The following is a 12,123-nucleotide window of genomic DNA, read 5'->3' on the forward strand; positions in this document are numbered from 1 at the left end:
CTTCAAAATAAATGCTCCCAGCTTCTCGACAAACCCCTCGCTAAATAGATTATCCCAAGAGCTAGCTGTCAGCATATCTGCATAACTTTCCTTGTTGTCTTTGAAGGCCTCACATTCTAAAATGAAATGTTTTTCTGTTTCCACTTTTCCGGAAGAACAAAAAAAGCATACTCTTTCCTCCCACACTTCCTTTGGCCTTTTCCAGTGCCCTGTTTCACAACGAAGTTGATGAGAATTAGTCCTTAACTGAGTAATAAGAATTTTGGCTCTCCAAGAGATATTGGCCTCTATGTATGCTTTTGGTTGATGACTATGAGTGGGATTAAACACTTCAATATAATATTGTTTCTTTCTTCCTAGCTCCTTATGGGACACGCGTTCAAGCAAATATCCCATTTAATAAACCATTTGTTATTTTGCTGCATCCAAGTTTTTTAGCTCTTGCACAATCTATCCTTAATGACAACCTTAGGCCATCTACCCTCTTCCATTTGCTCAATTTTTTTTAAGTACCTTATGGCTCACACTATAGCAATTGCTTCAATAGGAGCAGTCCCTGTTTCACTTAACAAGATATCATAAGGAACTACACTTTTAATTTGAAATTTGTTTGTAATCAAATGCTTCTGAATTTTCTCAATTTGTCTCCAATGCATGTCAGATGTACTACTGACCCATAGTTCACAACCATAGAAAATCACCAGAATCACTAGAAGCCCAAAAAGAGTTTGAGTGGTTTTCCAGTCCCATAACTCTGTCTCCCTACACCTATTTTGAAAAGCATAAAATGCTTTCCAACCCCCCAAAGTTCTTTTCTTTCTACAACCATTCCAACTTAGATTTTTGTTGAAGTCAATTCCGAGGTATTTGTGATCCACAACTTCTTCGAGAATGTTGCCTTCAAAGTAAAACTTTTGCTAGTTATGTTTTCTTTTCTTAGAGAAAACCACTACTTTCGTTTTGTTGATATTGACTTGCATCCTCACACTTTTACAAAAATGCTCAAGGGATAGTAAGTGCTCTTGCAAACCAAAAGCCAATTTAGCCATCAGAATAAGATCATCTGCATACAAAAGAAACCTTATAACAAACTTGCCCAAATAAATACCATCACCTCCTTACGAATTTAACCACTCCTCAAACTTGTCAATATATAAACCAAAAATCTCTACCGTGTTAACTCATAAAACCTCACCCTAAAAACACCTCCAACATAAGAAAATATTATTTACTCAAACCAAAATACCCGAATTTCATTTAACAATCTTTTGGCACAATTGCTAGTGTAACGTTTCGCCAATTTTGCGGTCTCTCGACAGTCTATGTGTTGACATGCATGACTTATTCATTATAAACTTACACACGTTGTTAAACCGATTAGAGATTTGAACAGCGTGGGGAGCAAGCCATTCGGACATCCTACGGAGAACAAACAGGCACGCCGAGACGCGAGAAAGAGCAAAGCAACTGTGTGTGAGTTGGTAAAACAAGCAAGACGAGCTTCTTCAATGGCTACAGGCAGTGCTGTGCTAGGTGTGATAAGGGCTTCGCGGCCGTCTTTCAGAAATTCTCACGATAGGGTAGCTTTTGCAGTACACGCTTCCTTTTTAGCCGCGGGTTATTCCCTCACGGCCACCGGATCTCAAGCCGCATCATTATCATCGCCAGTTTCGGGTAAATATCATTTGTCATTGGCAGCACAATGGAGGATAAAATTTCGTTCAATTTCTGAATTGCAGGTTTAGTCGGTGAGCTATTTCGTATGTCGTAAGTCGGTGGGAAAAGAAATAGGGAATTGAGGCACTGCCTACTTGTTGTTTTGTAGGAAATGAAGAAGTTGGAATTGAAGGATGGAATGAGATGGATGATGCATATGCGTTCTGTTACATCAGAAGTCATGATGGAGTGACTAAGTCGGTGATTGTTAAGGCTTGGATTATAGGAGACATGCTTGTAGTGGACGCTGCTCCCACGGCCGAATCCGACGCCAAGGACCATCCTGAGCCTTACAATTTGGAGATAAAGTATGTTAATCCTGTTCTTTTCTAAGTTTCTCTAATTATGGGGGGAGAAATTGCCTTGAAAAATGATTTAAAATCGCTCTTTCAAGAACCCTATTTACCCAAAGGGAAAACTATTTTTCATTCTCGGATGTCTGAGGTCTCTGTTGGATGGGGAAAATGACTGAAGGAAAACCTAGTTCTTTATTCTTCACTGAAACTATAACAGATTATTGTGATTTTCAGAAACGGTTCTACTTGATTTACGTATTTTAATTTCACTGGATAATCATTAGGCTGGCAACAATACGAGTAAGGTGAAGTGGTACCCATCTTCGAACACCATGGGGGCTTTAGGGAATAAGGCCTAGAAAATGTTAATGGGGTCCATAGCTCCCCAGGAAAAAGACAAAAGCATTGCACGGTGTCATGACATTTTATGCTTGTTTTACTTTTACAGCCCCATTGATTTATTTTGACCTATTTTGGTCCTTCGTGGATGTTAATATATTTTGTTTCTTTGGTTACAGTGTCTCTGACTATACAACCGAGTCTGGCACAAGTAAAAACTATGCAGAACACTACAAGAACTTGCCCGCCCTTGTCGAGAAAATAAATTCCTCCATTATTTCAAACTTAGAATCGTCTCCGAAGGCAGGGAATACTTCTTCAACGCGGTATGTTATCTAATTCTCTGTTCTTTGTTTCTGGGTGTGGAACTACTGATTTTCTATTACTCATTCCCTGTAGATTGTTCAATTTGAGTGAGAGAAATGGCCGCGTCCGTAGTTCTTCCTTTCTTTTTCTGTTGGCTATAATTTCTTATTTTGGTTGTGCCTTTCTTTTTCTGTTGGCTATAATTTCTTATTTTGGTTGTTTTTAAAGAATCCGGAGATTGATTTGCAATGCCTCTAAATGCCTTTTTAAGGACATTTCAACATCTTGTATTGATGAGAACATTAGGATTACTTTGTACTCAATCCATTTTTAAAATGTTTTAACTTAAGTCTTACCATATCTGCATTATATACATTAAACCGACATTTTTGCATTATATATGTTAGCTTCATACACATGGTTCCTTTAGGACTTGTATAAAGCAAAGATAAAAAAAGATGTCTATATAAGTCTGTAAAAAGCTATCAATATTGGCAGAAAACTCTCAACTCCAGATCTACTTAGATTGTGGTTTCTAAGAAAATTGACATATAGTCCACTATTGTTGCTATTTTGCTTATATTTCATAACATTCTTAAGATTGAAAACTCCTAGGATTAAGATCTGGGAAACATTTAGTTAAGAGGTTAAAGTTTTGAACTGTAAATTGAGGTAAATTTCTACAAAATATCAGAGCATTTGTGGCTGAGATCACTCTAGGTATAGAGGTAGTTGGTATTTCAACTGTTGTATACCTGGGAGAGGTGCTTGACCTTGTCAAGGTTGTTGGTTGTGAAGCCCTAGTGCGCTTAAGACAAAAACTTGCACTTTGGGAGATTTTGATAGGTTGCTTGTCCTATAACACTCGACATTTGTCATATAATAGCCCTTTATTCAATAGGATTCAAGAGCTAGAGAGAGGCACAAGTGTGGAGCTTGGTTATGAGCCCGGATTGATCGATTGAAAGGGGTTCTCATCCATACTCATGCCTGTCCGAAATCACAGCCTGCTACCACATAACCTGTATGCTGCTCCCTGTGGATGATGTGTTGAAGTCGACACATGGGAGGCAACCACATGGTCAGATGCCAGTGATGAAAGCACCTACCAAACATGAAGGAACCCAGTGATGAGGCTAACAGGCTCTAAGGTATGAGCACAACTTTCTTGCCGTGAAATATGTATTGGAGTCGAACAGTGAGCAAAGGTCGTATGATCAAGGCCTAATGATGATTGACCTTGTCAGCTGTGAAGCAGTGAAGAACCACCCGTATAAGACCCGCGGGTACCCGCAGGTCTTGGTGGGTTCTATAGCGAGCCGGGTCACTCACATAGAACTCGTGCTTAAGACTCGGACTCGGCGTGTATTTCATTAAACCCGGCTACCCGTGTAAGACTTGTGGGTTTGCCATAAGACCCGCATCGAACCCTTATAAGACCCGTTGACCCTCAAAAGACAATTTTTTTTTGATTTTTTATTTATGCATGTTGGAAATAAGGTGGAGGGGGGAAAGGGAAATTGGAGGGAAGAAAATGATTTATAAGCACCTCTCTTCCTTCCATTTGTCATTCACTTGTCATTTGAGTGTTTGGCTAATTTCTATGAGTGTTGAGTGACTCCATTGCATAGTGAAGGAGCTCTTAGAGGAGGCTTCATCAGATCAGACCCAACTTTAGGGTAGGCTTCATGAACCTTGTTTGAATGTTTTCCATGTAATTTTTTTTAAATTTTTTGTATTCATTTTAGCTTTTTTTTGTCTCTGTGGCCCAAAAAAATTTGCAAACTAAAAAAAATTTGAAAACCAAAAAATTAAAAAAGCCAAAAAATATTTTTAAAATTTATTTATTTTCTTCCAGATTCTGTCACCATGCCACCAAAGGGTTCTAGAAAGTCTCGTGATCCGGCATGGGCACATGGTCAACGAATCATTGCCGGTAATGATCACTATGTCAAGTGCAATTATTGCAATGCCACAATGCATGCAGGCATAAATAGGCTAAAATACCACCTAGCTAGAATTCCTGGGAATGGTGTGGGATGTTGTCAAAATTGCCTTGATGAAGTCACTACTGAAATGGCAGCTGCTTTGGAAGCCATTAAAGAAGAAAGTTCTAAGAGGGCAAAAAGGAAGGATGAGATTGTTGGGATAGGTAGATCTTCATCTCAGAGTGAAACACAAATTCAAAGTCTAGTTATTGGTAACTCCTCTTCAAGTGTTTTGGCAAACATGAGTATAACCTCTTCTTTCTTCAGTCCTCGTACAACTCCAGGATCTCAACCAACCTTGGATAGTTTTAATGAAAAGAAGAGGAAGGAGGCAAATATGGCAGTGAGGAGGTTTTGGTACCATAACAGTCTTTCATTCAACTATGCAAAGTCTTATTTTTATCAGCCCATGGTGGATGCCATTGCAAGTGTTGGCCCTGGATACAAAGCCCCTGTAGGAATTTACAGGGTAAATTCCTCAGACAGAACACCAAAGGACACCGCTCACAACCAGATCGCAGATCAATACACCAGTATTTTTGACGTGGTTAAAACCCTCAAAGAGGGAAACAGTCCACGGCCTGAGCCAACGCGGCCACTTCAGGCAATTTATTAATAAAAGAATGAAAATTTACATATGTTTCTCTCATGCACGGATTACCCTACAAATGACCCTCCATGCGCTTTAAATAGAAATCATGGACCAATCAGGTGTCAAGCCACGGATCAAGTGTCGGTAATACCGAGGAGAGAATGAACCGTCGGATCACTACATATCGTGATCGTCGGATTGTAAGTTACAGAATGTACAACGGTAAAGAAACACACTTTACCTAACTCTATACCTAACTCTATACTAGACCAAGTTGTACTTAACTATTTCCTATGTGTCGGAATATCCTAACATCCCCCCTTAAGAACAACTTGGGATAGGATTGAAGGATTTACAAATATGACACAATAGGAGAAGGAAGGAGGCACTGCCGCACTAGAGCCTATCCCCCCTTAGTGACAACTTCCTGAACTCCAACCATAAATCGAAGTTTAGTGAACTTCGCCTCTGTGAGAGCCTTTGTGAAGATGTCTGCAACTTGATCATCTGTTGAACAATATTGCACTTCAAGAACATGGTCGTGAATGAGCTTTCTGATGAAGTGCATGTGCAGTTCAATGTGTTTGCTGCGCTGATGTTGGACTGGATCTTTGCATAGCTGAATGGCACTTTGATTATCACACCAAAGTGTAGTCGGATGCTGCTGCTCAAAGCCAAACTCTGACAGGATCTGACGAAGCCACAAGGCTTCCTTACTAGATTCTACGGCACCACGATACTCTGCTTCTGCTGATGAAAGAGAAATGGCACCTTGTTTCTTGCAAGCCCATGTAGTAGGTCCTGAACCAAGAGTGAACACATAACTGGCAGTAGACTTCCGATCATCAGGGTCACCAGCCCAATCGGAATTAGTGAAACCAACCAATAGAGGAGATGCTTCGGCACTGTAATGAATCCCAAACTGAACTGTACCTCGAACATAACGAAGTATTCTTTTAGCTGCTTTCCAATGACTTTCACGGGGGTTTTGATGAACCGAGCAACAAGGCCAACAACAAAGGAAAGGTTAGGACGAGTATGGGTTAGATACAAAAGTTTTCCTACAAGTTGACGGTATAAGGTAGCATCAATTTCAGGAGAAGTACAAGTGACTGAAAGTTTGACTCCAGACTGAAAGGGAGAAGGGGCTGGCTTACAGTCTTCCATGTGAAAATGGCGTAGAATATCACAGGCATACTTGGACTGGGAAAGAGAAATACCCTCCTTGGATTGCAAGACTTGAAGACCGAGAAAATAGTGTAAGTGTCCTAAGTCTGTCATTTCAACTTTCCTTTTAAGGCTAGACTTCACATGGTTATAAGGTTGGGATCACTACCAGTAAGGATAAGATCATCAACATAAAGAACAAGGATGATAAGAGAGTTGCCCACTTTCTTGGTGTAGACAGTATTGTCAGAATGACACCTAGAAAAGCCAGATTCTAAAAGAAAGCTATCCATTTTGGCATACCAAGCCCGAGGAGCTTGCTTGAGACCATAAAGGGATTTCTGAAGTCGACATACAAGGCTGGAGTCTGTTTTTATGAAGCCAATGGGTTGTTCCATGTAGATTTCTTCATGCAAGAAGGCAGATTTAACATCCATCTGATGGACTTCCCATTTGAACGAGGCAGCAAGGGAAAGAACAAGGCGGATAGAATTCATTTTGGCAACAGGGGAGAAGGTTTCAGTGTAGTCAATGCCTTCAACCTGTGAAAAACCTTTAGCAACAAGACGAGCTTTATGTTTATCAACTTTCCCATCTGGTCCATACTTGGTTCTGTAAACCCATTTGCATCTAACAAGTTTTCGTCCCTTTGGTAGAGGAACAAGATCCCATGTATCATTTGCCAATAATGAATGATATTCTTCATTCATAGCTGCTTCCCAATCTGGATGGCCTGAAGCTTCTGCAAAGGTGTCAGGATCATAATTTACTGGAGCTTGAGCCAGTAAAGAAGAGGCTCTCTCGAATTGAGAACGTGTGCGTCGCTGATCTGTAGGATCACCGGCAAGATCACCTGCTGCATCTCGAGTAGCAAGAACCCATTTTGGAAGCTCAGGAGCTGAAGGAGGATCCTGAGATGGTGGGGGAGGATTGTCATCCTCACTTTCATCATCTGAAGAAGAAATGTTTTCAAAGGTAGAAGAGATAGGGAGAGGTGGCACATCCGCCGGACTAGGCTCGCAGGCCGATATATTTTCATCAAATTTTACATCTCTTCTAATGATAACATTTTTGGACTTAAATGGAATAAGTCTATAGCCTTTGACATCTTCAGAATATCCAACAAAAGTACATTTTTCACTCTTAGGTTCTAAAGCTTTATGCTTTTCATCTGGAATATGGGCCCACGCTTCACTTCCAAAAACACGAAAGTGACTTACATCTGGTTTGATTGAGCTCCATGCTTCTTCTGGAGTGATATTCTTTAAAGCCTTAGTAGGAGTGCGATTTATTATGTAATTTGCACAGTAAATTGCTTCTGCCCAAAAACTAAGACCAAGTCCTTTAGATTGTAGCATACGATTAGCCATTTCCTTTAAGGTGCGATTCTTCCTTTCAGCTACACCATTTTGTTGTGGAGTATATGGAACAATATGTTGCATTTGAATTCCATTCTCAGTGCAATAGTTGATGAATGTGTTTTTAACATATTCTCCGCCATTATCAGATCTTAACTTAAGAATTTGATGTCCATATTGTTTTTCAACAAAGGCCTTGAAGGCCAAAAAAGTGTTAAATACTTCACTCTTGAGTTTTAAGAAGTATACCCAAGTGCGTCTGGAGAAATCATCAAGAAATACTTGCAGCCAGAGAATGACACAACTGGAAGTGGACCACATAAATCACTATGCACAAGCTGTAAAGGGGCTGAGGCGTGCCAAGAGGCACGTTTTTCAAAACTGTGCCGATGATGTTTTCCGAGTACACATCCTGAACAAACACCATCTCTGCAGGATACCATAGGAAGACCTGTCACCATATTTTCTTTACATAGATGTTGAAGGGAGCGATAGTTTAAGTGACCAAATCGCTCATGCCAAAGTTTGCTCACTTCATCGTTATGAGCAACAAATACTGAGGGAAGATTTGATGACCCAAAGTTGTGAAACTTATACAACCTTGTAGAATCATCAGCAATGCCAGTAGCCAAAATCTGTTTAGGATCTCTTAAGTCCTTGATTACAACATCATGAGGTGAAAATTCAACAATTTTACCTTCACCTGAATGAGTTATCTGATATACAGATAGAAGGTTGCAGGATAAGGTTGGAACACATAATACATCATTAAACTGACCATTGTCTAGATGAACAGTTCCAGTCCCTACAACATTAAGAGATCTATCATCACCAACATATATATTTTTGGTGTTACAATCATTTAAAGAAGAAAACATGGCTTTGTTTTTGGCCATGTGATAAGAAGCTCCAGAATCAATGAGCCACTCATGAGAATGAGAAGAAGAAGATACATTTAATGCATAGCCAGACCGAGATGCTTGACAACCACATGCAGAAAGTGCCATTCCTGAAGATGAAGTTGGAGTTGAAGATTGCCCCAAATGGATGTTATGCTTCTTCATTGCTGCTTCCAAGGCTTCCATCTTCTTAAAGCATTTTGATTCTAAGTGGCCATCTCGATTACAAAAATTGCAATGTCTATCAATCTTCTTCCCTTTGTTTTTATTTGTCTTATCATTTTGTTGAAATGATTTTTCATTTTGGGGCTGAAATTGCTTAGGACCCTTGTTTGGTTTAGGACCATTCTTTTTAGGATATGACTTCTTAGGATTCTTTGAATTTGGTTGCTGTTGGGCGGCTAACGCTTTCTTGGAAGAGTTTCCAAGATTAAGAAGACCAAGGTGTAAGAGTTTTTCTTGTTCTCTTATTAAAGAATCACAAAAAGAGTCAAAGGAAGGGGACTTGTAGTCTGTTCCTTGAGAAATGAAGGCTTCTCTTGTAGAATGGAAGGTGGAAACAAACACAGAGTAGGCTGGTCCCAACTTTGTAAGAATGGAATAAATAAGGTTACTATCTTCTTTCTTAATTTTAACACCTTCCAAGAGATATCTAAGGGTCTTGAACTTGGACAAGAAATCTTCAATGCAAGAAAAATTATTAGGGTCCAATGTAAGCAACTCATTTTCAAGTTGATGGGCTCTAAGTTCATTTTTAATCCCAAAAACTTTATTGATTTGTTTCATTGCTTCATCAGGAGTATCAAGTTCTGCAATATGGAATCTAAGATCTGGAGAAATAGACATCCCTATCAATCCACGTGCTTGATCTTGCCTATTTTCCCATTTAGCAGCCTTATCTTCATCCTTCGGTTTCTTTTCTTGGCCTGAGGCTATTCTGTAGAGACCTTTACTTCTAAGTAAATCCTCAATGTAGGCCAACCATTGGAAGTAGTTGGTGCTGTCAAGGGTAACTTGGTATTGACTTTCCATTTCAACGGAAACTGAAGCTAAAGATGCTGAAACTAAGTGTTCCAATAGATAGATTTCGAAAAATTAGGCTGGTTTAAAAAAAACGGATCTGAAAAAGGCTTCCGGATGAAGAAGTTATGGCTTTTTGAAAAAAAGTTGTTGAAGTTGCCGATGAGGTGCGGGAATGTGCGGAAATGAAAAAGTCCGCCCCCACAAAATGGAGACTTGAACCCAAGACCTCTACTCTCTTAGAATAGCTTTGAACCAATTGAGCTATACAAAAAATTTGAGAGAGAGAGAGAGAGAGGGGGGGGGAGGTGATGCTTTGGGTTGAGTGCTTGCTTTGAGAAGACTCTTTTTCCCTACAAAACAAAAAACACAAAACCCAACACGGACATGCAAAGAAAACGAACCTTACGGCTCGAAGTTAGCTTTAGCCGAAAAACTAAATATTTTAAAAAATGAACCTTGCGGCTCAAAGTTAGCTTTGGCCGGAAACTAAATATTTTCCTCAATGTTTCTGATTTTCCGAGATCACCCTAAGGCGCAGGGAAAAGAGCATACGCATGAGAAAAATCCTTCCTTTCTGTTTCTGATTTGCCCAGATCACACAGAGTCCCAGATCACACAGAGTCGCAGGGCAAAGAGCATACGCAGAAATGAAAGGTATAGATCCGGTAATAAAAAAGCTAAATAAACCGAAACCGAAATAAACAGAGAGAAAATAACAGTAAACTGCAAATAAACACTGTATACCTCCAGATCTTAAAAATGACGCAGCTAGGGCTACCGGAAACCTTTTCGCGTGAAACGAAAGGGGTTCCTCACTGGAACAGATGCTCCCAACACAACAGAGTAGTCCTCTCGGCCCGAAAGCAGTCAGAAACAATAGATCTAGGAAACAACAGGCGGATGCAGTTCTACCAGCTTCAGATTTGGATCACCAACGGACGCGACCCTCAAATAGCTCTGATACCATGTAGGAATTTACAGGGTAAGTTCCTCAGACAGAACACCAAAGGACACCGCTCACAACCAGATCGCAGATCAATACACCAGTATTTTTGACGTGGTTAAAACCCTCAAATAGGGAAACAGTCCACGGCTTGAGCCAACGCGGCCACTTCAGGCAATTTATTAATAAAAGAATGAAAATTTACATATGTTTCTCTCATGCACGGATTACCCTACAAATGACCCTCCATGCGCTTTAAATAGAAATCATGGACCAATTGGGTGTCAAGCCACGGATCAAGTGTCGGTAATACCGAGGAGAGAATGAGCCGTCGGATCACTACATATCGTGACCGTCGGATTGTAAGTTACAAAATGTACAACGGTAAAGAAACACACTTTACCTAACTCTATACCTAACTCTATACTAGACCAAGTTGTACTTAACTATTTCCTATGTGTCAGAATATCCTAACAGCGCCATCTTATAATGTACTGTAAAGTTTTGTAGATGTTCTATGCTAAGAGCAATTTCACTTTTCTCACAGCAATCATACAAGTAGATAAGCAAAATGCAGATAGAACATATAAGCAGATCTTACAGAAGACAAATCAGAAACAAGAAAAATGAATGTGTTCGTTTCGGCGGTCAACAGGATGCTTCAACCAGCAAAGTCTCCTTTGGTCAGTCAGCCCAGCATGTGTCACAACAACCCTCCTGGTAGCTCGTACTTTTAGGATGAGAGAGGAAGATGTGAGTTATGATGTGTTCCAAATTCTCTTCAACTTTTCCTGTATATATATATCCATCAATGAGGGTGTGTGACACATCTGTTGGGCATGTGAGCCTACATTACAAAACTGGCTGACCTTGCACATATAATTTATTAAGAATAATAAATTCAAAATATAAGTTCTGCTCATCGGATTAAGACTATTTTTATATGGATTTTACACCTCTCAGAAAGAAGAATCCAACAAAAATATTAGCCTCTTAATCTGAGCATCAGAACATGGAGTTTGGACCTAGTTGTCCAATTTTAACACTCCCTCTCAACTAGGGAGAACTCCATCTATTAGTGCAATTAACATCGTGAGTCATCCCGCCGAAACTTGCTTTGCTGGCTTCTTTATTTCAGAACAGAAGTGGGTCAGTCACAAAGACATCATTCCCCGACTGACATAATCAGTCCAGAGGTCCCAGACCTCACAAATCTTGATCCCAGATCAAGTGGTTGGACCATGCCATCCTAGATAGAGAGTACGGCAAACTCTGATGCGTCCATCAGTCTTTGCTAATAGTCTCTAGCTTTTCCACACCTCATTGGCCAAATGAGAGGTACTTCCCATGAGCCCTGAACTCAATGGGTAGGATGCATACGGGGCACAGATTAAATGAGTGGCGAACCAGCTCAATAATCACAAGGGTGGGGTAGAAGCATTATGAGTGCTTATAGCTCCGAGAAGCTATCCCCAAAGCCCCCCAGAGCTCCCAGA

General features: G+C 40.1%; 1 protein-coding gene across 3 annotated transcripts in view; it reads left to right on the top strand.

Annotated features, from left to right (window-relative positions):
- Window positions 1–1,358: 1,358 nt before the first annotated feature.
- Window positions 1,359–12,123, top strand: part of LOC149232657 (putative proteasome inhibitor) — a 126,608-nt gene continuing 115,843 nt past the window's right edge. For 2 of the 3 annotated variants that reach the window (XM_089379472.1, XM_089379474.1), the window contains exons 1-3: window positions 1,359–1,674; window positions 1,826–2,024; window positions 2,531–2,677. In XM_089379472.1, coding sequence (XP_089235598.1) covers window positions 1,509–1,674; window positions 1,826–2,024; window positions 2,531–2,677 — 512 coding nt within the window. In that variant the 5' untranslated portion in view covers window positions 1,359–1,508. The remainder of the gene's footprint in view (window positions 1,675–1,825; window positions 2,025–2,530; window positions 2,678–12,123) is intronic. The other variant, XM_089379473.1, reaches the window with a different exon arrangement.

Source organism: Pinus tabuliformis, chromosome J (assembly GCF_031772625.1).
Source record: "Pinus tabuliformis cultivar Carrire ecotype Pingquan chromosome J, CPIR1, whole genome shotgun sequence".
Lineage (NCBI taxonomy): Eukaryota > Viridiplantae > Streptophyta > Pinopsida > Pinales > Pinaceae > Pinus > Pinus tabuliformis.